General features: G+C 53.7%; 9 protein-coding genes across 9 annotated transcripts; 5 read left to right on the top strand and 4 right to left on the bottom strand.

Moving 5' to 3' along the window:
- Positions 1–345: 345 nt before the first annotated feature.
- On the top strand, positions 346–1479 carry PG994_001158 (uncharacterized protein; the record flags this gene model as incomplete). The annotated part of the gene is made up of 1 exon (XM_066852567.1): positions 346–1479. The coding sequence occupies one exon, from the start codon at positions 346–348 to the stop codon at positions 1477–1479; it is 1134 nt and encodes a 377-aa protein (XP_066720708.1).
- An 862-nt stretch (positions 1480–2341) lies between these two features.
- On the bottom strand, positions 2342–5744 carry PG994_001157 (uncharacterized protein; the record flags this gene model as incomplete). Its single annotated transcript, XM_066852566.1, has 3 exons — positions 2342–2522; positions 2582–5508; positions 5547–5744. 3 exons carry the CDS (start codon positions 5742–5744, stop codon positions 2342–2344), a joined length of 3306 nt encoding a protein of 1101 aa, XP_066720707.1.
- Positions 5745–6527: 783 nt separating this feature from the next.
- Positions 6528–6834, top strand: PG994_001156 (cytochrome-c oxidase chain VIIc; the record flags this gene model as incomplete). The annotated part of the gene is made up of 2 exons (XM_066852565.1): positions 6528–6741; positions 6806–6834. 2 exons carry the CDS (start codon positions 6528–6530, stop codon positions 6832–6834), a joined length of 243 nt encoding a protein of 80 aa, XP_066720706.1.
- Positions 6835–7571: 737 nt separating this feature from the next.
- PG994_001155 (FMN dependent dehydrogenase) lies at positions 7572–8947 on the bottom strand (the record flags this gene model as incomplete). Its single annotated transcript, XM_066852564.1, has 2 exons — positions 7572–8193; positions 8256–8947. 2 exons carry the CDS (start codon positions 8945–8947, stop codon positions 7572–7574), a joined length of 1314 nt encoding a protein of 437 aa, XP_066720705.1.
- Positions 8948–10397: 1450 nt separating this feature from the next.
- PG994_001154 (3-ketodihydrosphingosine reductase) lies at positions 10398–11510 on the bottom strand (the record flags this gene model as incomplete). The annotated part of the gene is made up of 5 exons (XM_066852563.1): positions 10398–10631; positions 10669–10737; positions 10769–11004; positions 11063–11396; positions 11469–11510. The coding sequence occupies 5 exons, from the start codon at positions 11508–11510 to the stop codon at positions 10398–10400; spliced, it is 915 nt and encodes a 304-aa protein (XP_066720704.1).
- A 563-nt stretch (positions 11511–12073) lies between these two features.
- PG994_001153 (uncharacterized protein) lies at positions 12074–13047 on the top strand (the record flags this gene model as incomplete). The annotated part of the gene is made up of 3 exons (XM_066852562.1): positions 12074–12278; positions 12342–12666; positions 12696–13047. The coding sequence occupies 3 exons, from the start codon at positions 12074–12076 to the stop codon at positions 13045–13047; spliced, it is 882 nt and encodes a 293-aa protein (XP_066720703.1).
- Positions 13048–13662: 615 nt separating this feature from the next.
- On the bottom strand, positions 13663–15271 carry PG994_001152 (uncharacterized protein; the record flags this gene model as incomplete). The annotated part of the gene is made up of 3 exons (XM_066852561.1): positions 13663–14765; positions 14827–15060; positions 15262–15271. The coding sequence occupies 3 exons, from the start codon at positions 15269–15271 to the stop codon at positions 13663–13665; spliced, it is 1347 nt and encodes a 448-aa protein (XP_066720702.1).
- Positions 15272–17866: 2595 nt separating this feature from the next.
- PG994_001151 (uncharacterized protein) lies at positions 17867–19117 on the top strand (the record flags this gene model as incomplete). The annotated part of the gene is made up of 3 exons (XM_066852560.1): positions 17867–18133; positions 18516–18897; positions 19080–19117. Coding segments are annotated over 3 exons (651 nt in total). The 3' UTR covers positions 19082–19117.
- Positions 19118–26637: 7520 nt separating this feature from the next.
- On the top strand, positions 26638–27134 carry PG994_001150 (uncharacterized protein; the record flags this gene model as incomplete). The annotated part of the gene is made up of 2 exons (XM_066852559.1): positions 26638–26840; positions 26891–27134. The coding sequence occupies 2 exons, from the start codon at positions 26638–26640 to the stop codon at positions 27132–27134; spliced, it is 447 nt and encodes a 148-aa protein (XP_066720700.1).
- Between the last annotated feature and the right edge of the window lie 282 nt (positions 27135–27416).

The following is a 27416-nucleotide window of genomic DNA, read 5'->3' as shown; positions in this document are numbered from 1 at the left end:
GGGATCAGAGCACGCAATGGACTGCAACCAAGCGTGGGGGTGCTCAGGCAACTAATAAACTGGCTTCGGCAACTGACGAGTTGCGACCTGCACAAGCTGACAAGCTTGCTTTAGCTAAGCTTGCCCCACTCAGCACTGTTCTTGGTCCCTGAAAGTGATGAACGTGTACTAAAAATACAGGGGGTTAAAGAGCAAACGACCGGGGCTGGCGATTTGATCTACACTCTCTACACTCGCTACAACAGTCGGGTAGTCCCTACTAATACCTACCAACAACGAACACAACACCAACAATGCCCTCTTCACGAGCCACCCTTATCCCTACGCCAACCCTCCCATAACACCATGAGCTCCACCCTCAAGCCGCCGTCGCTCAACAGCGCGGCCCTAAACGGGTCATTATCGCCCAATAATCTTACACCGGCGCCACCACTGTCAACGCAACCGCCGCCGCCGCCGCTCGCCCTGACGATCCGCTTCAGCGCCTCGATCCCGGACCTGGACCTCGAGATCCCGCACCCGGCGCAGACCACGGTCGTCAGCCTTAAGCACCTGATCCGCGGCCGCCTGGCCGAACCCAACTCGCAGCGCCGCCTGCGCTTCATCCAAGGGGGGCGCATCCTGCCCGACACCGCCGCCCTCAGCGCCGTCCTGCGCGCGCCCCCGCCCGCGCCCCCGAGCCGCTACGACGAGTACGAGTCTTTGGTCGCAGCATCTGGCGGTGGTACCGACGACAAGGACACGGGCACCCAAAGCAAAGGAAAAGGCAACAGCAAGGGCAAGGGCAAAAACATCCCCAACCGCCCCCCGCCGCCCCAGCGCATCTACGTCAACTGCAGCATCGGCGACTCCCTAACCGACGCCGAGCTCGAAGCCGAGGCCAAAGCCGCCCTGGTGCCCGTCGCGCCGCCCAGCAGTCCTCTTTTACGCCCTACCAGCTCTTCTCCTGCTCATTCGCCCAATACCCCTGGTGGTGGCGGCGGTACAGGAGGCAACAACAACAACAATGGCCAACCGTCCCAAAACCAACAAAACACGCCGCGCGGCTTCGACCGCCTCCTCCACGCCGGCTTCACCGCGGCCGAGGTGAACCAGCTCCGCCTCCAGTTCCGCAGCATCCACGCCTCGCGCTACACGCCCGACACGCTGCCCTCGCCCGACTCGTTCCGGCGCATGGAGGACTCGTGGATCGACGACAACGGGGCCGCCGCGATGCCGACGACGGCATTCAACACGGGCGGCGGGTCCGGGCTGGACGACGACGGCGGCGGCGGAAACGGGAACAACGCCGGTCTATCCGGTCACTTGGACGCCCTGGTCTGGGGTGTCATCACGGGCTTCATGTGGCCCCTCGGCAGTTTCGGCTGGCTCGTGCGTCAGCACGGCATTCACAGCGACCGCTGGAAATTTATGGTCTGCGTCGGCGTCTTCTTCAGCTTCCTCATCGGCATCGTCAGGAGCATCTCGGGTGGCAAATGAAGCGAGTTTCCAATTGGGCAAAAGCTTGGGGTGATTAGTTAGTTCTTAGGCGGTGTAACTCATGGAGGTTTTTCTTGATTTGGAAGCGTTGCTTATACATAGCGTTGGCGTTGGGTTTTGGGGCAACCCCGGGATCGGATATTCTTACTCTTCTTGACGGGCAGAAAGTGTACAAAGAGAGCGTTCTTACTTGGCAATGCCCAGTAAGACCCTGGCAGCTCAGCGATGGGCGACGAAACCTGCATGACTGTAGAAAGCAAGCAGCTAAACAGCATGGCAGGCCTGTTAGTGGCATTACTACATGGCCACGGTTATCACATATGCAAAGAGAACACAACAAAAGGGCTTTGCATCGCTGCCAACCGCAGCGATGCCAATTCAACTATCTAGCAAATCCCTATAGACTACTCGGGAAGACCACGAGACAACTCACCTCAAGAGGTATATCCCCTTAATAGCGAAAGCGCTGCTTGTTATATAATGCTTCCCGTGAATAATCGACAGGCCAGTTTTCCCATTAGCCATCATATCCAGCGGGATAAACGGTTATCCCACTAGACATTAGCCAATGGGACAAACTAGATTATTCCCGATCTGTACCGTACGGCTTAATCTGGTGGGAGCAACGCTTTCGCCATTTCACGGGATGATTACTCTCTTGTCTCGTCTTTGGTCCACACCAAGCAAACGGTATTCTTTTCCCTCCAGAATCCTGAACTCCATGATACAAGCGCAACAGACACCTCTTACGAGGCGTGAACAGGCCCTCAAGGAAGCCTTGAGTAGGCCCTGCTGGAACAACAGAGGATGAAACATGCATAACCAGGATTTCTCATGTGGTAAGAGAATGAAATAGCCTGGTTTACAGGTACAAACTCTGCGCAGCGACAATGTCACGTCGGATCTTGGCCAGACTCTCTTCGAACTTAGTCGTCAGCTCCTCGCTGCCCATCACCTTGCCAGCTTGGGCCATTTGGCGCAAAAGCTCTTCAAGGCGGCGGAACAGACGGATGAGGGAGCCTTCGTACGCATTCGTCATTTTGCTACAGCTTGTCAGTATCACACTTCTCGTAGTAAGAGTAAAGGGACATTGAAAACTTACCAGATCTCCGAGAACGGCTTTCCATTAGACCAGGCATAGACAGTCTCCATCAACTGCCACTTGAGAGACTGGACGTACTCATCCTCATTTACCTCCAGCTTGCTCTCTTGACTAATCTTGGCAATAATCCTAGCCTTGGCTTGTACTTGCGAGTAAGGCTTTTGCAGCTCGTCTCTGAGCGTGGCAGCTTCAACCTTCTCCTCAAAGATGAAGACACTCAGGATGGCAGCGCACATCTCAGGTGTAAGCTCGTTGAAGAAGCGATCGAAGAGTAGCTCGGAAATTAGGAGTTCGTGTCCATCGGTGGACGAGATTTCGCAGGCAACACGCGCCTTCATCTGAACAACATCCGCATCGTTGATGAAGTCCAGGCGGCGAAGGACTCGCTTCCTGGATTTCAACTCATCGAGCTGGGCGATGCTGTGGGCCTTGCCAATCTTCTTCTTGATTGCCTTGATCTGATCAGTAAGCGATATCTTTCTCGAGTATTGCTCCCAGAGACCCGGCAGCAAAGGTGAGCCATGTAGAGGGTTGGCAAGCAGTCGTGCCTCTAGGACCTCAATCTTTCGTAGGAGCTTCTTGAAAGAATCATCAGTAATGCCCATGTTCTCGATTGGGTCAAGAATAGGGACACCATCGGGGAATCGTCGCTCGACCTCGGTAAGGGACTTCAGAACAGAGCCGCGGACCTCTTCTATGTCCTCCCGGTTCTTGACGTCCTTGGGCATGAAGACTCGAATTTGACTGATGGTCTTAATGCAAGTGAACAGGCATGGCACAACCTGGAAGCTGCAGGAGCTATTATCGCCACGTGTGATTAGGCCATCAGGCATCTCCTTGGAGGGCTGCGAAGTTGGGGAAGCGGGGGCAAACGGCTCGCTATCAGGGTCCAGGCGGAGGTATACATCAACAAAATATGACTCTTGCGGCTCGTACTCCTTTTCCCCGAACTTGGGCGATTTGCGAGGAATGAAGTTGACGACAACACCCCAACCGAAGTCTTGCCCAGTCTTGGGGTTCTGGATCTGGATGATGCGGCCAGGTTGGAGATAATCCAAACAATGTGTAGGATGCTGAATGACATGGATCATGTCCTTCGTATAAGCCTCAATCTGGTGTCGGAGACTGTAGTAATCCTTGATGGTTGCTTCATCGGGGATGACCATTCCGTCCTTCTCCTTCTGCAAGTTCATGAGATCTTGCTCCAGTCCAGCTACGCTGGCGCTATTCTGGAACTGGTAGAAACAGTTCTCCAACATGAACTCAGGCGAGATGGCTTCGATACGCAGCAAATTGAGGACCATGTTGTAACCCAAGTGGAAGGCAGAGTTAAGACGATCCTGCGAGCCAGCAACAACTTCCTTGGCAGTTTCAGGCTCTAGCTTGTCATCAACCATCATGATAACAATACCACGCTCATCGAGACCACGACGGCCAGCTCGACCAGACATCTGAATGTATTCAGACGATGTGAGAGGTCGGCGCTTCACGCCATCCCATTTCGTAACTTGTGTGAATACTACGGTCTTGGCAGGCATGTTCAGACCAATAGAGAAAGTCTCGGTAGCAAAGAGCACCTTAATAAGCCCTTCCTGGAAAAGAATCTCAATAGTCTCTTTTAGGATAGGCAGTAAACCTGAATGATGCACGCCGATACCCTTCTCCAAGAGCGGAAGCAAATTGGAAATCTGGGGCAAATCGCGGTCATCCTCCGAGAGCGACTCGATAGCACTGGTGAAGACTTTGCGCACCATCTGCTTTTCGCTGTCGTCATTGAAACTGAACTTTGAGACGAACAGAGCCATCATCTCGCACTCGCGTTTGCTGAAGTTGAAGACGATGACCGGGTTGAAGTTCTTGTTCATGATCATCTTGACGATCTTCTGGATATCGGCATTGGTCTCATCTTTGCCGCCCTTCATAGGCTTCTTGTGCTTGCCCTTTCCTGAGCTCTTGGCGCCTGCCTCCTTGAGGTCTTCACCCTTCTTGTCCTGGATCATTTGCATGGTCCTGTTGAAGTTGTTCTCCCGGAAAACACCCTTCTCATCGACGACGAGGAAGATGCCGCTGCCGCCAGCGGGGAAGAAGTAGTTTTGTAGGGGGGTAGGACGGAAATCGGTGTAAACAACGTGGCATGCTTGCCTATGTATCTTGGCTATCCACTCGGCAAATTGGAAGGCGTTCGGAATGGTGGCAGACAAGAACACATATCGAACCTTATCGGGAAGAAGAATGATGGTCTCCTCCCAGACGACACCTCTTGACTTATCGCGCATGTAGTGGATTTCGTCAAACACGACCCAAGCCACCTCGCGCATGATCTCCGAGCCGCGGTACAACATAGAACGCAGAATTTCCGTGGTCATGACAAGACAACTAGCAGTAGGGTTGATGGTGACATCACCCGTCATCAGACCGACATCACCAAAAGCCTCGTTGAACTCGCGATACTTCTGGTTGCTTAGGGCCTTGATGGGGGATGTGTAGATCACTCGGGTATTTTGCTTCAGACAGTGCGCAATTGCATATTCGGCAACAACAGTCTTGCCGGCACTAGTATGGGCGGAAACCAGGACACTCTCATCACGTTCAATAGACGAAATGGAGAGGCGCTGGAAGGGATCAAGGGTGAAAGGCCATGTGCGGGCTGGTTCCTTGGGCGCTTTGTGTTGGGAAAGAGGGACGTATTCGTAGTCCAGATCCGGGGGAAGGGCGACTTGATGCTGAATGTTGTGCTTCAAGACCAGGGCGGATTCGTCGGCGGGCGCAAAGCCGGCAGCAGCGGCGAGTTCTCGCGATTCGGCCGTTTCGAAGCTATCCGTCATGACAGGCGCCTCGGCGGCCCCATCCTTGCGTCGGCGCTTGCTATCCTGCTCATCAGTCATGACTGTATCGCCATCGGCACCGTCTGCACCGTCGGCGTCTTCCTCGGGGAGGTAGGAGGAGCAGCGTCGGCCATCTCTACCTCAGCGGCCTCGGGAGCCGATCGTGTAGACTCGCCGCCGGTGCCATTGCCAAGTTCACCGGCCTTTCTCTTCTTCTTGTTCTTCTTTGACTTGGATGGCCTGCCGCTCTTGGGAGAGGACGTGTCGATCTCGGTCTTGGCCTTGCCGTTGCTGGCGGCCGCCGGCTGGTCTTCGAAAACGTCGAAGAGGTCGTCCATGTCGGGAAGTTTCTATCGCATTGAAGCGGGAAGGAATGCGATTGGTGTAGTGAAAGAGGTTGACAAATTTTCGAACCAGATCTGCTGTCACACAATGGTACAAATGGTTTGGTTGGGGGTGTTGTTACTCGATTGACGATCTGAAATGGCAGGCTTGGATCGGATCACAGCTTCTGCCAAAGGGAAAAAAAGAGGTGACAGCACCAAGCAAGCGCTATCAGTGGCAGAAATAAATTATTCTAGTGGGGCCCCGGTGACTGGACAGTGGATAGGTTGACAAGCTCCAGATTGGCAGGCGGTAAAAAGGTTGTCGGACTAACCAATAGATCAACCACATACACTGGAATAAACGTCCGTCGATGCCATAAACATGTACTGGTATAACCAAGAAATGGAATAGTATTAAAAATCTAAAGCGTTAATTTCAATTTAAGCGTGTAGTAAACGGTCTGCGAGCCGTTATTCCGTACGCAAACGGTAGCAGAATCCTACTGGAATACTGTTCAATGCAGGTGGTTCAGTGAGTTCCAACGAACCTGGAACCTGAAGTACTTGGTACACAGGATTTGGGGGCGATTGGGCCGACATTGAACCGACCGGCTATGCGCAGCTTCGACAAACCTCATCGAGCTTCAATCCGTCATACGACATTCTGCAAAGCTCACTCCAGCAACATTCACACATCTCCATTCGCGTGCAACACAGTTCCTCAAGGTAATGCGACACCCCGGATTGACGATTCTGAAGCTCAACTAAAACCAATTGGCCTTTCTCTCTCTCCAGATGTCTCCCCAGTCGATCCTCCGCGCCAGCCCCCGTGCGGCCAACATGATCAGCCGCCGCATGTTCCACGCGACCCGAGCCCGCCTCTCGTCGCCCTACCACTACGCCGAGGGCCCCTACAGCAACCTGCCCTTCAACACCAAGACTCGTTTCTTCGCCGTCCGATACTGGCTGTACATGTTCACCGGCTTCTTCGCCCCCTTCGGCATTGCTAGTGCGTCATTTCACCCCTCCGGCCAGGCGGATACCCGGGAACCTGTTACTGATGAGTTATATAGTCTGGCAAACCAACAAGCCCAAGTCTTAAGCGAGTTCTCGACACTCAATTGGTATCGTCGATTCTGGGGCTCGATGGGATGAAGCATAGGAGAGACGGGACGTGGCCGAAGCTGCCAGGCAAGACGTTGTACATATATCGACAATAGAGGTTGAGGCCATTGCCAAGAATCGAATTCCCTTTATCTTCCGATCCCATGTACGATCATCGTGTTAGAAGGGGAAATCGCAATTCGTTCCCCCTCACTTACTGGGCGCATAAGATATTATAACGAGCCAGCAGCCCAAGCGTGATGATGGGTCACAGGATCAACACCGGTGGTTCCAACAGCAAGTCCTCTAATTGTGAAAGTAGGGAGATATCTGGGCAACCGCGATGCCGTTCTGCTTGTTTTGACCTGAGTAGCAGAAAATCCGGATCAGCTCCCAGGACTGCGGTCTAGCTCCGGAGGCTCATGCGATGTTGGTTAAAACTTCCACCGAGTCGATACTTTTCTGTGCTGCAAAAGGCTGTTCAGCTGATGGATGTCCTCCGGGGTCAGACTAGGGCGGCCATGGATAGGGTTCGATTTCGTCATGTTCAGCGATCACGTCGAAGCGCAGCATCAGGCCTAGCATTTTTTATTCGGAAAGAAATGTTGGACAGGTGATAAACTGCTTATTATTATATACACACCGGACTACTGTTGCCATATTATAAACCAAGTTTAGGTCATATGTGATATTCATTACATTAGGCGTATATTTACAATAGATATGTTACAGCTTTTAGAACAGATCGGATTCCTTAACCAGGACAGACCGGTTGAGGTCCTTCGGTGACGAAGACGGGATGCCCGCCAAATGCAGTGTCAGCTCCAAGTCACCCAGCATCGACTTGAGCACGTGCGCCACGCCCTCCTCACCGCCCAGCGCCAGGCCATAAACGTAAGGACGGCCAATGAGGCAGCACTTGGCCCCCAAAGCGAGGGCCTTGGCGATATCGGCGCCGCAGCGAATGCCCGAGTCGAAGAAGATGTCGAGCTGGTCGCCCACGGCGTCCACGATGCGCGGCAGCACCCCCAGGGAGCTGTTGCCGCCGTCCGTCTGGCGGCCGCCGTGGTTACTCACGACGATGCCCTGGACGCCGGCCTCGACGGCGTGCTGCGCGTCCTCGACGGTCTGGATGCCCTTCAGCACGATGGGGCCCTTCCAGTGCTCCTGGAGAAACTTGATGTCCTCCCACGTGTGGCTCATGCCCGGGAAGACGGTCCGCGTCCACTCGGCCACGGCCGCGCCCATGTCGTCCTCGACCTCGCAGCCGTGTTTCTCCTTGAAGCTGGCGCGGAAGACGGGGTCCGTCATGCCGATGGCGACGCCGATCTGGTCGGACCTCAGGAAAGGGTTATAACTATACGGGGGACGGAGATTCAGCATATATGGTTGAGTCGTAGTCAAGACTTGGTCACTCACCCGTTATCCATATCGCTCGGCCTCCAGCCCAGAATATACGTATCCAGCGTCACGAAGAGCGCCGAGAAACCGGCCTTCTGCGCGCGGTACAGGATGGATTTGGTGGTGTCTTGCCGCTCGTTGGGGGGCCAGTAGAGCTGGAACCAGCGCTCGCCGTCGCCGTTGGCCTTCGCGACGTCCTCAATACTAGTAGAGCTCGCCGTGCTCATGATGTAGGGGACGCGGCACTTAGCGGCCGCGGCGGCCGCGGCCTCCTCGCCCTCGGGGTTGAAGATGCGCTGGACGCCGACGGGGGCGCAGGCGATGGGAAACGGCAACCGCTTGTCGCCCTTCTCCCCGCCCGCCACGCCGCCGGCGCAGGTGCGGAGGCCCGTCACCGAGAGGTCGGGGAAGCCCTCGCCCGAGGCCTTCACGAGGCGCCTGGGCACGATGGACCACCGGCCGAAGGCCTCGCGGTTCTTGCGCGCCGTCTCGCCCGTGCCCGCGTTGCCCGTCACGTAGCCGGCGCTCTCGGCCGACATGCGCGCCGCGGCGAGGGCCTCCCACTCCAGCGGCTTGAAGGTAAAGGGCGGGCGCTGGTACTGCAGGCCCTTCTGGTACACCGAGTTCTCGTACTCGATGGGGTTCGGGTCCTGGTGCTTTTCCATCTTGGGCCGCGTCGCGGCTTCGTGCTGCTCTGGCGGTGGGGCCATGGTGGTGTGTGTATGTGAGGTGATGTGATGTGATGTTCTGTATTCTTCCCGTATATTTCTGTATTCGTTGCACTAGGTTTGTTTGAGCAAGGGAATATGTATTTGGTATGTGTATAGAATCGCTGGGCCTTGCTATGTTTATAAGTATGAGCAGTAGGCATTACTACTTGCAAAAGCTCCATCATGGAACGCCTACGTCATTGAATATACGAGACTTGTAACCTATACTAGTTTGTTCGATGCAATGGTTCCACTTATCAAGCTCTCCGACATGCAGGCTGTTTACCTTGACCGGATAGCCGGGGAGTGCAGGTAAACTGCATTGGCTATCCAGCTGAGGTAAGCCAACACCCCCGATCGGTCTTGAGGCTGCACCTGATAAGCTTTTGTAGTTGCTCCTGATCTGCCCATTGCAGGATCGGATCTATACATGCTGTGTTGTCGCGCCATGGCTGGCCTCTTGGATTGAAATGACGTCAAGATTACATGAGTCGTCAACTGACAAAAGACTTGTTGAGCCTGCAAAACATGAACAAGAAGTTATGCGAAGAATGACACCATTGGGCGTGTTCCAACTTGAGTGTAGGCCCGATTTCGTGACGAATTAAGCGGATGAAAACCCACCTCGACACGGACCTAGCCCGGCATGGCTGAGCCGACAAGTCCCGGGGTCAGCAGAAGAAACTCGACTTTTCCGGTTCCTTGGCATATCGAAGTGATGCGCGGCAGAACGGGTGGAGACTTTGCAGTTCGTGGCGCCGTCAAGCCAACTTTTGAAGCCCGATCTAGATCATTATGCTGCTGCTGCCGCCAGTAACCGGCCTTCCGCTATCCAGGTAGCCCAGGATTGCAAGGCGGTAACCAAAGTGAGATACAAATACTGATACTAGCCGCATGATGCAGTCTCAGGCGTCTCAGGAGCCTATATCCGTGTAAACGCTTACGTTCTTACTGGTGCGTTTACGCATATTATCTATGTAAAGGATGATGTCCGCTATCCACCTCTCCCTGTCGTTAATTATCAAGCGAGTACATCGGCCAGAACGGATCTATATATTGGCTAATTTGACCGGAAGTCTTCCAAATTTGCACCAGGCCACGACATACCTGGAAGAATGAAATTCCATAAGGGACGTCTTCCACGGGTGGTGCGGTCTACTCCGCGGACAATCACGGGTACGGGTCGGGACAACGGCTGCCGACCTTGTGCAACAAAGTGTCACAAAAAGGGAAGATCAAGTATCGCCGCACAGACTACATAGTAAAACAAAACGAATTAAAACAATACTTAGTATCGTATTACATTTTTTACCATTCTTATTTATACTTTCATCTAATTATATGTCTATTGTACAGGAAGGTTTACAGCTTGCTGCCATTGCCCAAGGATTCTAGTGGCCCCCGGGCAACAACTGCTAGGGCTCCAGGTGCTTCTTTCACGCGGATTGCCCTATGACTGTTTGTTCTTCTTTACCCACGACGAGACCACCTTTTTCATGTCCCAGGTGACATATAGCATTATCAAGGGTAAGATCGAGGCCATCAACGTGTCGATGAACCAGTTGTTCCTCGGCGATTTGCCCATGGCGCCCCACCGCATCAGATCGCCGACGAATGCCGTCGTGATGAAGTAGCGACCCTTCTCGAGGCCGGCGATGGACAGGCTGGCGACCTCCTCCGCGCTCTGGACCGTGTCGTTTCCCCTCGAGCTCCTGGGTGACCTGCGGCTTGGTCGCGTTCTCGCGCTCGTAGCCGGCCGTGGTGACGGAGTTGGGCAGGACTAGGTGCATCTCGATAGGGGACGTCGGGGTATAGCCGGACCTCCATGGCGAGGGCGTCGGCGAGGGCGCGGACTGCGAACTTGGACGGCGCGTAGGTGCCGTGGCCGGCCAGGGAGAAAGTGGAGAGGACAGAGCCGGTGAAGATGATGTGCTTGGCGGCGGGACGGGATTGCTTGGTCGAGGGTTGCTTTGCTCCCTGTTCAGCCTGTCCAGGGAGAAGCCAGGCGCACATGATGGCGCGGGACATCTCGGCGGAGCCAAAGTAGTTGACATCCACTGCAACATTTTGTGAGCAAATACACAGCATACTAGACCGAAGAACGTCACTGCTTACTGCTGTAGCGAGCAGCCTTCATGGCTTCTTCCTCGGTCCACAGCATGGGCGTCGCGAGGCCAGCCAGGCACCACACAATCTCGGGCGGCTGCCCGTCGTTCCAGGCCGTGGCATCGGCGACCACCCGCTCGGCGTAGCCGGGCTCGGCCACGTCGGCCGCAATGGCGTGGAAGCGCTGCGTGTCGGGCGACTTCGCTTGCGTCTTGGTACGCTTGATGGCCTCATCGAGCTTCGCCTGGTTCCTCGAGACGATGGCCACATTCGCCCCTTTGCTCGAGAAGATGCGCGCTGCGCTGAGACCGATCCCCTCGGAACCGCCCGTCATAAGAATCGTCTGGATGTCCCAAGGTCAGTCACTGTCTCCGCGGCGCCGTGTTCGCGCCTGTCTCCGGCGATTGATTCTTACACGGCCCTCGACGGGCATGTGGTTGTGGCCGAACCAGCCCATTCCTTTTCGCAACGAGACTGCATGATACACAAATGAAAGATAAATTGGCTAGAGATCTTTGGGATGGTTTGGATTATAAGCTCGACAGTGGATATCGCGTTTGCAGTCCGGAAGCTCTGGCGAAAGTGGGAAAATCGGATTGAGGAAACTGTCTCGAGCTGCCTGGCTCTGTTTCAAGGTTAGTTCTGTTGGTTCCACAACAATGCTGCAAGGGGTTGGCTTAACATGTTGGTTCCGGATAACTGGTAAAACCCTTGCTAAGTGGATCAAGGGATGTCGAGCAAATCGTCCATCATTTCGGAAAAGGCTCGCCGACCCAGCGGAACGGAAATCGTACCCGGCGCACGTAAGCCATGGAGGGCTTGGCATGGGCCCCTTTTCGCCTAGCACCAGTGGCAGACTGGCAGTCTACAGTGGCGTTCTCGGTCAGATGCAGCGAGATAACTACAACCCAGTGGCACTATATTAGTATCTGTCGGGGCGATCCTCATGAGTAAAGTAGGGGCCAGTTGCGAGTGATTAACCAACAAGTCATCCTCCCATCTTCCTAGTGCTCTTGCATTATGGCTCGTACGAAGCAAACAGCAAAGCTGTACGGGAAAGGGATAATCACCTGGACGCGATTCCACCTACCGCTGGAGCAGGAGTGGCCAATATGGTCCGTAACCATGCGGATGTGCATGTCGGCCCCCTTGCGGATGTGGAAGGTGTTTCGAAGGCGCTGGGCAGAAATGGTGGGAAACCCTGCGCAGGCTGCCTACATCATTGGTGAGTTTCATCGGAATTGGAAAAGGATTGCATGTTTTCTGACTGGCCTGTCGTAAAAACTAGTCTGGCGGACGCTGGATGACTTGAAGAATTTCAAGTCCTCTCCTGCCTGCGTCGAGTTCTTACAAAACCTGCCCGAGAACGACAACGTATTGCAAGTCTCTATCGAGTCTGGCTCAGCCCTGAGATACCTGACCTTGGACAGCGCTTCATCGTCGACGTCACGATTTCTCGCCTTTGAACACATCGACGGGCATCCAACGGCGGCTGTGGAGGGCCGCGTGACCTTCACCGCCTTCCTAGTACCACAAAACGATAATTCCATGAGGTGGATGTGGTACGATAGCGTGAAAGACGTGTTTGGCCACTTCCTCCCTCGCGGCTCCGAGTCTATTAGATTATAAAGCACCGTTTCAGCTGGCAATATTTGACCGTGTGGTTCTGGGTGCTTACGGAAGACCACTGGGTGGAGAGCAAGTTTGGGAAGCTAGAGAAAACCCACGAAGACCTCCAGGAAGACCCCCAGGGTCGGACAATCATCTGCGAGTTTCGCCTCTGGCCACATTCGTGGGGTGTCACTCCAGAGCACGAAGAAGCATCGGCGACGGACTCGCAGGCGAGGGAGTCGTGGGGCCAAGCTGTGGCGCAGGTGATGCCTCCGGTTACGGCCTGGGAACAGGAACGTTGGGACATTCGAGAAGTGCCGCGCTTCTACCCCCCCCCACCGAAGAGTGGGATCCGGAGGACCTTGAGTTGGAACAAAAGTTGAAGGAATACCGGGATGAATCACTTCAACGTAGCGAATCGGCAGTATATGGGAGAGCGGACGGGATTCCTAGTATTCAGCAGGATATGGTCGTATGTATCAGAAAGTTCTGATCCGGGGACTCATACAGGACTGTTTTGTCAGAAGCTTTAATTCGCTCAAGTGCCTACGGTTTGTTGTGTCAAAAAGCAGACAAGGTTCCCGCGAGCCTCGCATGCAGCAGCAGCAGCGTGTGAAAACAGTTGGAAGCAATCCAAAATGTATTAAAAAACAAAAAATTGGTATCTGATAATTAAGTAGGTAACAGGTCTGTCGAAAAGAGGGTAAGAAGGAACAGCTGTGGCGTGTATCAAGGTAGACACCCAGCGGGAGAAGCGAAGACAGAAATCATCAAATCGTTCAACATCCACCTTCATGGCCGCCTTTGTGTGCAATCATCGTCATTACTCCTCCAGATCTCATATATTCCTGCCATCGGGGCACACCCAAAGTCCCTCGGCTGTCTCTCCTCCTCTGCAAATTTCTGTGGCTGCTGGCCACAGGCTTGCTGCTGTCCGCTTCGGGGCTCTTACTCCTCTCGCGAAGGTGCTGAGAGCAGTGTGTAGGAGAAGCCACTTCTTAGTTGGTGGTCTCCGGGTTGACGTCGGAGCGGAGCGCGACGGGGAACTCGGTGATGGGGGTGAAGATGGGCATGGCCGGCTCGAGGCCGACGGGGACCTCGAAGCCCTTGGGCGGGTGCATGGCATCGGGCAGCTCGATGACGTCGCGGTAGTAGTCGGGCAGCCTGTTGCAGTAGCGGGCCCAGAGCTGGACGATGGCGGGCAGGACGGTGCGGCCGGCGTGGACGAGGCCCGTGTTGGGCGCGACGTAGACGTGCAGGCCCTCGGCGGCGCTGCTGAAGACGCCGCCGTAGCTCTGGTTCCAGTAGTAGTTCTCGAACAGGTCGCCCGCGACCCGCTCGTTCCAGCTGCGGATCACGTCGCCCGTCTTGGCGGCTACGAACTTCCACACGTTGGCGCCGACGTCCCAGCGGCCCAGCGTGTGCAGGCCCCAGTTGGCTTGGACCGAGGACAGCTCGCTGTAGTGGTTGTGGAAGGCGTCGTCGGTGGTGCCGACGAGGTCTTTGGGGATGGCGGAGCCCAGCAGGATGCCGGCGACGTGGTTGCGGGCGAGGGGGTTCTGGCCGTTGGCCTGCCAGGTGATGTAGATCACCGTGTTGTCGTTGAAGTAGGGGTTGGCCAGCAGAGGCTCGACGAAGCTGCGAGTCCAGTTGCAGGAGACGGTGATGTTGGTGTCGTGTCCGTTGTTGTACAGGTTGGGGGTGATGAAGCCCCACTGAGGGATCTTGTGCTGCTCGAGGTCTTGGTAGAACAGGGTCAAGTTCTTGACCTTGGCAGTGCGGTCGGGGTTCTCGGCGATGGAGTTGAAGCGCATCAGGAGGTTGTGCTTGCGGACGTAGTAGCCCTCAACCGGGTTGCTATAGTTGAACCCGTCGAAGCCGGAGTAGGGGAGACCCTCGTTGTAGTCACCCCAGCTGATGCCTTTGTCCTCCAGGAGGTCGACGATGGTCGACACATTCTTGTTCACCAGGATGAAGCTGTCGCTGTTGAGACCGAAGTCGTCACCGCTGGCGGGGGCGATGTAGTTGGGCTGACTGGGAGTGCCGACTCCGTACTCCTGGGTCAGGAGGATGCCCTGCTTGATGAGAGCCTGGCAGTTGGCTGTGACCGTGTGTTAGCTTGATCTGTCAGGGTAGAAAGAAGAGTTGGGTGGTCTACTCACGGTCAGCAGTGGCATTCTCGTAGGCAGTGGTCTCGAGGTAGATCTGCAGAATGCGGTCGAAGGCCTTGCCCTTGACATTCGAAGTGGGCGACTCGGTCTTGGCAGTCGCGGCGGCAGCGGCAATGTCGCTGGTCGCAGTCGCGGTGTGAGTGACCGAGGTGGAATCATCCGAAGAGACACCGTTGTTGGCAGGGCAGCGGCCGCGAGGCTGGCCGCCGCCAGGATGCCGAAGAGCTTGGGGAGCATTGTATTGTCTGAAAGGACTGTGATTGGGAAAGGAGAGTAGTGAAGATTGCCAAGGAAAGGACTGTGAAGATGCTGATGAGGAATGAGATAGAAGTTTTCCTACAGTGGGAAGACTGTCCTCCTTATATCCCTCGTCTCTATCATCAGATTCTCCTCGCCGGTTTCCAACACTGCCCCTAATCTGCTTACAAGCCGACATGGTGAATGGGCTTCCCAAGCTCTCCCACCGCCCTTGTTGGTCACGCCTCTCCACCCCGAGTAATGAGAACAACAATCATCCCGCAAAGACAATGTGTGAGCTGTAAAGCTTAGTGTCAAAGCGAGGAGGCTGCGATGTGCGGTTTGGAGGCCATGGTTATTTGTTTCCCGTCAGTGCCCATAAGGCCACCTGAGGGCCCAAGGCGGAAGGCGACTATCGTCGGCGGCTAAGCTTTGGGCGAGGCACGGAAGGTGGAAGGCGATCAGGGTCTCGGGTGTTTCTAGCTACTAGTGGGTAAGCACTTGGCCTCGTCCCCGTTCAGTAAGCTTTTCTTATAGGACCCTTAGAATAACCGCGGACATTTGTTGGGGCTAGGAGCTAATATAGTTGAAGCTGGTCAGCCACTCCCTCGACTCAGTCTACAGTAGTAGTGAAACGGATTGGATGAGCTAGAACCGCCCGCTGGGAAAGTTTCTCGATGGTGCTGATTTGATTCTACACGGTATTGTCAGAGTTCCATCAAATGAGACATGGCATTGTGGTGTGTTCGTGGGCGATATATCGCCTACAGCTACACATGTACTGTTTGCGACATGTGTCAGGGGTAAGCGTGCATCAAAGAGGTCATACTTCGACACATGAGTAATGTGACTGGTCATTACCTGAGCAGACACTTCTCCTACCGAGTGTGCTGTTCCATCACGCTTCCTAATGTTCAGCTTCATTATATGCCGCCTATCAAATACTTTTGTTACCACAGTAGTTATCATGTTACCCCGGCAGCTCCCGTAGGGCTTCCAACGCAATATCGCCAACTCGAAGCTACGCCTTCGCTTCGACGACTAAGGGGTAAGTGCAATCAACGGTCGCCCGAGCATTTCATGTTCTAGACCACGCCGGCGCTAGAACACCATTTCGAGAAATTCAGGGTCCGTCCCCAGAGTCTCAGAAGTGCCGTACCGTTATTGTCGCTATGGCCGCCTCGACGTCCCCGGACTCTAAATTAGGGGAGAGGGTTCGAGCCGCCCGTTGCCGCGGACGCTCGCTTTCAATTCAGGCGGAACCATTGCTCACTTTTTAGTCGAGGTTACCTAATGCTGTATGTTGCTGCTGTGTTGCTGTGAGACCTGGGGAGTGCACTGGCTCTCAACAGTATCTTTCTCCCGTTATGGCTACGATGGGCGGTGCACAAGCTCGCAACATCTCAGCAACAGTTCGCGAGGGCGATGGCGACTTTCTGTTTACAACCTCGAACAGATGTACAATGTTACAGGGAAATGAGAAGACCCAGTCCGTTTCTTGCAATCTTCCATAGAGTCGATGCTTCGGGCGCTTCTTACAAGTAACGCGATGGCTAGGGCTGAAGGCTGAGGGCTGAGGGCCTTAGGGGACCAGGAGGGAGTTAAAGTTATGCCACAGAAAGATTTCCGTCGTGGAACCCAAGACCACAATTTCCACTCAAGAAACGTATTTACCCTGTTGCCAAGGTGAGACACCACTAAGACTGGATATGAGCGACATCTGGCTAGTAATCCGGCAACCATAAGCTTCCTATTTTGTCCCTCTTAGACTCAGCCTGGGGTTCAAAATAACCCCGGACATTCGAAAAACGCCTTTGTCTCAGTCGATCCGAGACCATCCTTATCCAGGCACGAACATGCTGACGCCACTCACAGGTGACCACAGGGGCACTATCAGTCCCTGGGAATATATATAGGTATATATATAAGACGAGAAGCGACCAAGTCCCCGGAATGATGCATCCCAGTATTGCTCTCAAAGTGCAAATATAGTTCGCAAGGATGTTTAAGGCTGGCCATAGGAAACTGATAGCCTTGGATCTGTCTGCTTGATCATGTCAATCGATGAGTATATATGGGAGCTGAGAGGACATGCCTCTCGAATTTCAGCACGTCGAGGAGCGATGAATGCTCAACTTGCATCAGCTTCGAAGGCAGGTCAGGCTGGTGGACCATCCGTGTACGTGATCCTCCCTCCCTTCCAATGAAAATATGGTATGCTCATCTCATCCAGTTGGGTCGCTCAAGACGATGGATGTCTCGCGCGCGTCTCGATGAATAGGAGTTCGAAACTCGCCAGCCATGACGCAACCTCAAGCCTTTCTACTGTCAATTATTGGGGCCCACCCAGGTATCGTGATGGCATCAGCGCGGATCCGGGCTCCACTGATGTGACAGGAGCCGCAAAAGGGACCCCTCTTGGACCACCCCACTGATGATTTTGATTAATAGGGGCTCATGATATTCTTCGCCCAGATTGCTGGGAGTTATTAGGTCAATTAGCATTTTAGCAACAACCATGGACGATCGTATTCTGTTCGCTTTCGGGTTCACCCTTTGGTGGGTTTCTTCTATTGCAACATACGCGTTAAGTATGCTCAGGTCAAATGCTATTCATGTCACAGCCAGGGTATCGAACGCCACGTAGACACGTACGGCATTGCAACTTCCTCATGTTATATGGTACATCTATATATGTGATTTTTCTCCCTGTTAACCACCAGCGTTCCCCCTTCTAACCATGCATCATTTGCACATACATATCTAATCCACCCTTTTGGCTACAGCAGCAACCATGCTCGACCCTTGGATCGTAGCCCTCGTGGTCCTATTCTGCGTGGTCGCTACCTCGTCCGTTGGCAGCGTTATTCGCGATTGGTACCTCAAGAGGTACATACCACGGAGAAATGCCAGGAAACACAACCAGCGAACGCTGGAATTCGCGAGAGAGATGAGGCAGCAACAGCAGCAGGAGCAGCAGCAGGCGTGGCAGCGGCAGCAGGAAGAAGAGGAGTGGATACCACTGCCGCCACGGCCCTACTATAAACGTGGCAGACAACACGTACGACATGTATATAGATGAGTATGTACAGAGTTGCCGCTGTCTGTCCACCCGATCGCTCTACCGTTATGTTCTTCTGGCTTATAGGAAGGAGGCTTACGACGTAGGTCAGGCAGATGCCGGGAGTCAGTTAGGTTTTAAACAACGTTGAACAACTATGCGGGTTCATGTGTTCACTTTTGATGGACTTCCATCAAGCATGTTCTCTTGCCATACACACCATGATCATGTCAAAGGCACTCATACCGCATCACGAGTTATTGAATGCTCCAGAGCATGTTTTCATAGCTTCTGTGCCAGTAAGCTACATAAGAATCTCTCCTTACCAGAATCTCTTCTCTTACGAACCATACTACGAGCAAAAACACTTACCAAATTGCAGGTTGACCCCATCGGCGACATACATAATGAACGAGCAAGCAAGAGCACAGCTGTTACTTACAACCATCGCCAAGCCCCGCAGATATTCCTCATCTCCCTCCACCATGAACATCTGGATTGTGCTCTTGATCGTGGTGCTGTGCGCACTCACAGTCGTGGCCATTGGCCAAGGTCTGTTTCTGGCCTGCCTCTGGTGGTACAAACGGCAAGAAGCAGCCAGGCGGCGGCTCGCCCAGCAGCGGACGCGGGATTGGGCGAGAGAACAAGGGGAGGAGCAACTCGGCCGGCAACTCGCTCGGCAGCAGCGGCAGTATCAGCTGCAGCTGCGGCTGGAACAGCAACAGCAGAAGCGGCAACCGATAGAACTACCGCCACAATCATATGTAGGCGGTAGAGAAGACGTGCGCAGAGATGGATGAACCTACACACAGAATGCCGCTGCTGCCTCTCTGTTGCTGTGTCTCTCACGCAAAACTAGCCATGAACCCAACCAGCGCGATATCCAAGAGAAAACGGAATACCAACTTGGTTGAAACTACGCATCAACATCTTACTTATCTGACAGAGTCTCCTGTCTATCTCCTGGGCTCATCGCCACAGTAACTCTACCCAGTTCATCGTCGTGGCGTTCTCCAGGAGGGCGTCTCGGGAATACCTACAGTAGATACCTACACCGCCACTGTTCCACGGAACTATGACAGTGGCGGGAGATCAGATTGATAGGTTTGGTATGCACAGATAAGACCCGGACTTACAGTGCTTGCAGAAAATACATATAAAACTGGAGTCGCCGGTGAGACAAATCTCAAGTGGCGGCAGCAGCAGCAGCAGTAGCCTACGCTGCACGCTGCATCACCGCCTTCTCCCGCCCGCTACCCACTCGGGGCTTTCTTCCGGTTCACGATAGTGAGATCCAAGAGCCGCCACTCGGGGTTTCTTTCCGGTCCATGATAGTGAGAGACAAGAACCACCTCTCGTCACTCGGGGCTAAGATGGGGAAACACCCGCCGCATTTGCATAACCGTCTCTGGTGTTTCTCGTCCCCTCTTGTCCCACTCGTTGACGCACACCGGTGATGGCATCACTCACTCTCCATACTATTTCCTGTATAGTCAATCCACAAAATATGTATGCATGCAGTCGCTCCGTACATACATGTCTTATCTGGCTGGCCCGATTTGAAACTATTCCCCGACAGGTGCGCACCAATTGTGATAGCTTGGGCATCAAAGCAGCGGCAGCAGGAGCGGGAAGAGCCAAGCGAAAGACCACCTCGTAACAAGAAGACGGCTTCCTCGGTCTAAAACCCAGAAACGCGGGTGTTACCACGTAGATTGCACGTCAACGATGCTGGGGGGTCGCTGCACAGTAAGGCCGCGCATTACCCCATACCTCGCTACATATGCCTGCCGCCAGCCCGCCTAGGTCAAGCCAGTAGGTAGGTAAGGGTAGTAACCTGAAACCTGGTATGTGATAGGTGTCAGGGCGTATTGCTTTTCTTCAGCGGCCGGTCTGCAGAAGCGACGCTAGGGCCGGGTTTCGGGTCTCCTTCGACACCTATAATGGAAACCCCAGTAGTAATAGCACAGACCGAGAAGACAAGAGATTGGATTTGCCAGTCAAGCAATTGACGACGAGAGCTACTGTAAGGTAATGTAGCAGGCGGTAGCAATAGCGAGATAAGGATAATCAGGGTGAGTGTTTGGTGGTTTCGGCCGGCGTTTCTAGGTCATGGCCATTAATGCCATCAATGCGATTTAGCGTTCACATCACACGTCGGCACTCTTGCTACTGGCTGGCATACGGTGTGCGCATGAAAATAAGTTACAGTAATCATTTGAGATCTTCGTCACCCGTAGCAGTAGTTTCATGGAGACAAAAGGTGTATATGTGATGGTGGTGATGATAACTCGACGACGTCTCTCTCGGTGCCGAGGAAAACAAAAGCATGCCCACTTACACCTACACCGTATTAGCAGATGCTATAGGTTCGTAACGATATATGGGGGCGTGCGAACCCCCTTTCCCTAGGAGGAAATCACGCCTTCCTGGATACGTGTATTTGCGTGTAAGTGCTTGTTTCTTTTTCTTGCATGCTACTTTTTAGGGCAACGAACGGGCTACAAGGATAGTTAGCTGTCAGTCTAACACAGCTCAGGGATGAGTGAGTGAGTATGTGCGTGCCCCTAAGCCCTCAGCTCTCCCTAGGTTACCTAGGGATAGGCCGGGGAAGACTCCGACATAGGAGTTAGTGCCCGTGAAGGGGATTCCGATTGGGTATAAATGACAATCATGGAAAGATGATAGATCGTGTTTCCCCTATCCCCAGATGTGTGCTTGTTTGCCGTGGCGACCGGCCGGCGCGCCTGCTTAGATGAGCCACATAGCTAGCTGTACGGGAGTCCGGGCCATCACATCCAGCAACTAGGTGATAAGGGTGAGTGAGCCCCCTGATGGTATCTTATCACGTCGCCGATATTATTCCTTCATGCAGCGAAAAGGGTATTCAACCAAATTGGCGATAAGTCGCTGATTAACACGAGCCTGCGACGGGGAGTTTCAAGAGGTTCCATGCTGCTGGCCAGAGCTGTTCTATGCAGCTTTCTCCGCAGCAGTTAATAAGTCGAAGATGGTGTGTGTGCCACATCGCTGCAGTCGATGCGTTGCTGCTTGCTCTAGTTACGTGCTATCCAATGTGACGAGGCCGGGGTGTGCAGCGAATCAGCTCTCGCCCATCTCTGCAGGGGTCCGACAACTCTGCGAATAAGAGTGCAAATCGTCATGTGTTGGGCTGCGATAATACCCAAAGGGCACTCACTACTGGGGGTTGACCGTCTGGCTTGCGGACGTAGTCGGAAAGCCACAATACGCTTGTTCGTATAAGTGTGCTGGTGTCAGCTTGACACTCACATCCAATTCCCTGTGTCGGGTCCGAAGAAGGAGTATGCGAGTGGCTCGTCACAGTCCCCCCCCCTAGCTTCGGGATAACCATATCAAGGGAAAGGGAAGCAAAATAAAACGAACACAGAAGTAAAGTGCAAGTGAAGTAGACAGACAAGGAAACGACTGCGACAATCCCGAATGCCCCTTATCAGATCGTGACGAGATTTTTCGAGGTGCAGCAAGCAGCCATGCAGGGACCCTTAATACATACGAGCGCAATGGATGGAAGAGTCGGACATGCAATTTGCAAAAGAGTGCGATCTGCCTCCATGCTTGCCATCAATGATAGTACTATGTTGCTTGGTTAATGACTGAAGAAGCCTATGGCAACGTTGCGCAACGATACGTGTCGTTCGCCGTTCGTTGTGACCAAAGCGCGCAATCTCCATGCGACAACGCAACATTCCTGACCGTTACTCTCGGCATGTACGCATCTCGCAGCGAAACTCCGCAATCCGGCCATCCCGGCAATTGTGCCGGGGGAGAGGACGGGTGCATAACGCCGTATCCTCGTGTGTTTCCACCTGCAATCTGTAGATACGCAGTCTGGCTTGTTCTATGCGAAACCAACCCCAGACTCCCCGATTTATTCAAGTCGGAGCCATACATAGAGGAGCCATGGGGCCTTCGTTCGACACCAACTCCGCCATCTTGTGATCAAGGAGATATGGGTCATCAGGTTCGGAGTTACGGATCACTTAGCTACGGCGCATGGAGTTGATCGACGTTTTGGCGGCGCGCGGGGTTGTTTGTCGCGACCCCACGAAAATGATCAACAGCTAGAAAGTGCACAGGTCAATGCGTGAAGGTCGCGAGCTTGTTGGTGGCGGCGCCCCCCACGGCTTTACGGCGTGGAAGGGTTGGACAAGACCCCTAAATCATTGGAGGGCATTGTAAGCGGAATGGGGAATGCATTGGAAATTGCATTGTTCCCCATACCGCCAGTCTCAGTAAGCTCCTTTGTTCGGGAAATGTCGTGAGATCAGGTATTGCTACGGAGCTGTTCGGGGAAATGCCGCCCATCGAATTGTACTGCGCCCTGCCAAAAAAGGTCCACGTTTGCCGCAGTCAAAAGATCGGCGTAAATCGGAAGTCAGCGAAGGCGAGTAAATTCCTTTGGTCCTCGGTTGTCGAGCTGGTAGCCGGTGGGATGGAATTCCTGACGTACGTCGCCTAATCTTTCGACATAATCATGAATTCGGCTTTGACACTGCACTGCGCCTGTCCTAACCTAGTAGGTTAGCTGATGCATCGTTTAGGTTTGCCTCCCGTCCCTAGCAGGCGGACTCGACAGCTCGATTATCGCGGGAAATGAAATGGGCCAGCGATTATGATATGTCGCTAGTGAGGCTTGGAGAGTTACAGATTTGTCACATCTCGAATTTCGCAAGGAAGACTCCATGTCCAGTTCGAGATGAGGTCATAAAACTACTTTTTCTTGCTGAGATGGTATTGCTACGTTTCATATTTGCTTTGCCTCGTGGTGCTTCGGACTGGATTTGCAAAAGGGGTTGTTTGAACAAACGACTCATCACTGTCGAGTACGAAGAACAAACCGAGTCGATGAACAAGCACATTTCAATATACCACTGCTGTGTATTACTCGCATTGCTAGATTCATTAGTAGAGACGGGAGGCATGTGAGAACGTAATCGGGCTGGCGTACTCGCCCGCACGGACAGCCACGTTTTCGACCCATGCGCCGCTGGGAGCGACCGAGCCTGGCTGGTGCACTGCCCTAAAAATACTTAGGCGGATAGACGTCACTGCCATTGTGAACCGGTTAACTGTTGGACGCGAGACGGGGCGCTTTCGCACGTCAGAAATCCGGGGCTGGTAATGTTTGGGCCAAGTATCCGCCCTTTGGGGTTCGAGTCGACAACATCTGGATGGAATTGCCCGACTCGCCAAAACACACCCGTGGACGCTGGAGGCCGCAAAAACGTCGTCACCTGGTTCCTATTCTTGTCGCGCTCTAGGCCCCCACCCTCGAGTCGAGATCCAACGTGGTTTCAGCAGCTACTGATTCCCGCCTCGAGGGAGTCAGGATGAACCCGTCAACGAGTTGGTTTGACAACGATTTTGGCTTCGGGCTGTCAAGCAAGCGAAGAAGCTCGTCAGTCTCGGAGGACTTCCTGCAAGAGGAACGAGTCATGGACACGTTTCTAGCCTCCTTCTAGCTTCTTTTCTAGTCTCCTTCTAGGCTCGGTCAAGTCCCCCCCTCATACTGTTAAGGCGAAATCTGTATTTCGGGCAATATATGGAGTATCTTGTGGGCAAGGGTCCTCTTCCCCCTCCTGGACCCTTTCTTTACCACCGAATAGTCTTCGGCAGGGTGGATTCCGTCGGGGGTTGACCGTGAGGGGAGCAGGGAAAACGATCTTTCTTGCAGACTGTAAGCGCCCGCATCCCCGCGGTGATCAATTTCATGTGTCAAATCTATCGAATCTAGGGAGGCGGTCAAGCTTATACTTGCCGCGCCCACCGAATTGTAATATGGCATTTTTATTGTTCGCGTTGATAGGGTTGACATGCTTTAGACGTGCTTCTAGAAGGTGTCCTATTGAATAATCGTTCGTTCTGCGGCAGACTTGGCGCCGCGCTGTGCTGGGCCGCCGGTTCGATAGAGGCCTGGCTTGCTGGAATTAGCGAAAGTACCCATTGTACGAGTATAGTAACCGAGCAGCCCAGACCCCTAGATAACCGATCCCGAATTAGGGAGGTAGATCCCTTTAGGTCCCTGGTCCCTTTGATTTCGTTGGCCTTGTCGGACAGAAAGGCGCCGCCGTCAGCTACTACCACTTTTACTATGGATGCCCCGGATCCATTTCACCATCTTTGGAAGCTCAACGCGAAATAGGATGGGGCAAAGACGGAGAAGCAGGCCAGAGGGAGGCAGCAATCTTATGAGGGGTTGCACGGAGCGACTTACGTTAGCCTCGCTAATGTGCACCATTCTGCCCTACGGTCAGCAATAATAGGTATTCCAGCGAATCAGAACAGCCGGGCGGATACCGAGATACCGAGTACAAAGATTACGGATTTACGGCGGCACATGCGATACGATTTACGGGCTGTGCAGAATCCGAAGATGACTCACTCAGTCCTTCAGGCCTCGTTGCATATAACACAGATATCTCAGATGAAAATGGTTGGACCTCGGCGCTGTCGGGGTTGACGGGGACGAGTCTCGTTAAAGCTGATGATGACTGACCGGACGCTGTCCAACAGAAATGGGACAAAAAGGAAAGAAACAAGGAAAAAGGTGAGGGTCGCAAGATGGGTCCCGCTGGCCAACGAACCGCCCGCGCATGCGCCGTTTGTCGCAAAGCTGTTGGAGGACCAAGCGGTCTGAATTAGTCGGCGTGGTCGCATCTATTGGCTCTCCCTGGGCGAGCGAGCGGGCGTGTGTTAGTTATGTGCGTTGTGTGTACGTACGTGTGTGTGTATGTGTGTATATGTTGGTGTGCGTCGTTAATTCAGGCTTTCTCCAATATTGCGGTCAAACCAACATGATGATGGGCATGATAGACGAACTCGGAGATTCGCCGCGGCCAGGCAGCCAATATGGAAGTCAAGTATTATTAATTTCTTTGAGTTTCTGCTCAGCTACGACTGTGCTTCGCATCTGTGCAGGTGTGTCAGCTCCGGGGTACTGGCTTGTCTGACGTCGTTATGCGAAGGGGTAGTCAAATGCGAACGGCACTCTAAATTCAAATTGTGGCTTTTTCTTTTCCTGGGGTTTGCTTATTCGATGGCTTGGGAATGATGGGGGTACACACTCGTTTGATTGATCCAAGGGGGCGGCGGTCAAACGAAAAAAAGCAAACCGTCTATTTTTACACATCAGAATACGACAAGAGGATTGTTCAACTTCCGTTTTCTGACAGCCCCCATTTCCAAATTAAATGGAATGACTCGAGGGAGTAGGTAGGTCCCTTTGGCAGGCCTCTCCTAGGACTGATTCCACATGGAAAAGCAAACAGTCCCGGTCATGACGAGAAAAAGCAGGAGAATTGCGCGTCAGCATGTAACCGAGCCGTAACCGCAGATGGCGCCGTCGTTGGTTGTACCTCTCACATGCAGTAAGGTAGAATGGTAGTGTGCTGGTTCTAGTTGAGACCTTTCCTAGGGCAGAGCGCGGCAGAATGGAACCGCGGGCTAATGGGAATACCTAGCTGGTGGTGGGAGTCGGAAGAAGGCCCGAGGGTTAGAAAAACGAAGTAAAGAAGTAACGGGGTGGGAAAAGAACAACCGACTCAGGACCGGCTGCGATTGGCTCGGAATGGCTGACTCTTCGCAACCGTGGTGTCGGTGAGATCTGACTACGGGCAGGCCAACTGTTAGGATTCCCAGTTGTGTGTGTTCCAAGTTAGCCCCATGCCACACCACCACCCACCCCCTCGCCTTTGTGGAGGGGGGTCAAGGTACATGCCCTGATGAGGCCTAAATCCGCCAGACAACCCTATCAAAGCTATGCCCCGCCAGCCCGCGGCGAGGCGGTCTGTTCCCGAGTAGTAGAGGGAGTACAGATTATCCCATACTGACTTGCATTGCCTTTGTGCTTACCGCTACTCTTGGGCTGATGCGGCATGTACTTTTTGGATGGGATTCTGTCTACCTAGATACGTACGTGGGGGGAGCCAAAATCGTGAGTCGGGGAGGCGTAGCGTAGATGATTCATGCCTGCCTCCTGCCTGGGCGGCCCTGGCCTCCCTTTCGGTCCCTTTCGGTCTTATATAAGGTAATTCTTGTTCGTGCCTCACCACCAGCAGGCCACCCTTGGAATTCCCGTTCCTGCTGTTATTTCTATAACTCACTCGATACCCGACCGTTTATTCCTCACAAACGGGTTTTCTTTTTTAAAGGACCCCATCGCCGATTGTTTTATCGTCCAAGCGACTGATCCCAACTTGAAGCAACTTTGGTCACATTGGTTGCATCGTCCCTTATACCACGCGATCCGCCCACCATCCACACCACTTACATACAACGGACAACACCTACCTACGTCACTTACACACGCCGTACCCGTGAAGTCCCAACACCGCGTGTATATCAACCACAACGCGTCCGCCCGATAAATCGAAACTGGCACAAGATCATACTTGTTGCATCACAGTCAATACTCGAGAGCACTTTCAACTACTTATTCACATTTCAATAACAACAACAACAAAATGTGGAACTCCTTTGGATCGTCCGGCTCTATGAGCCCTTACACGCAACCCCTCGACATCCCATACAGCAGCGCCTCGTCGCGCACCTCCGCCTACCAGCCCAACTGCGCCTTCCCCTCGTGGCCGCAGGGTCCCTCGCTGGGCTCCAGCAACAGCAGCAGTAGCAGCAGCCGTCCTCACTACGAGCGGGCGACGTCGCACCTGTCGGACGACGACCTGTTCTGGAGGAGTCGGAGAACGACGACGCGCACAGCGTGTCGAGCGCCGCGAGCCACGGCAGTTGCTACGCGGCGCAGCAGCCGACCGAGGAGGAGCTCGAGGAGCAGCGGAAGCGCGCCCAGATGCAGCGCGACGCCCTGCGCTTCGTCAAGCTCGAGAAGGAGCGCCGCCGCCTGGCCGCGCAGCAGCAGCAGAAGCCGCGCCGGAGCAGCAGTCATACCAGCCCCTCCAAGAAGAGCAACAATATGGCCTCCATCAGCGAGGCCGCTGTGGAGTGAAGAGCCATGACGCTCCTTTTTTTTCTTTGGTCACGACATCTTACGAATGGTAAGTCCCTTATACCCACTATTATACTATCTTACCGAGCATGCATCTGACATTATTTCCCCTAGATATTTTACGAGCAATTTTATGATACCCATCTATGATACCCAGCGATACCCCTTTTGGAATTTCACAACAACGTACATACACGCATGCTGCCCACGCAGCCGTCACAGCGTTTGGGCGGGAGGTAGCCAGCGCCGGCAAAACCCGGGTTTTCCCGGGTCTATTTGCCA

Source organism: Apiospora phragmitis (assembly GCF_038363925.1).
Source record: "Apiospora phragmitis strain CBS 135458 chromosome Unknown utg000002l:1.0-5516284.0:1.0-5523493.0, whole genome shotgun sequence".
NCBI classification, from domain to species: domain Eukaryota; kingdom Fungi; phylum Ascomycota; class Sordariomycetes; order Amphisphaeriales; family Apiosporaceae; genus Apiospora; species Apiospora phragmitis.
Note: the sequence above shows the minus strand (reverse complement) of the source record. Positions and strands in the feature narration are given on the sequence as shown.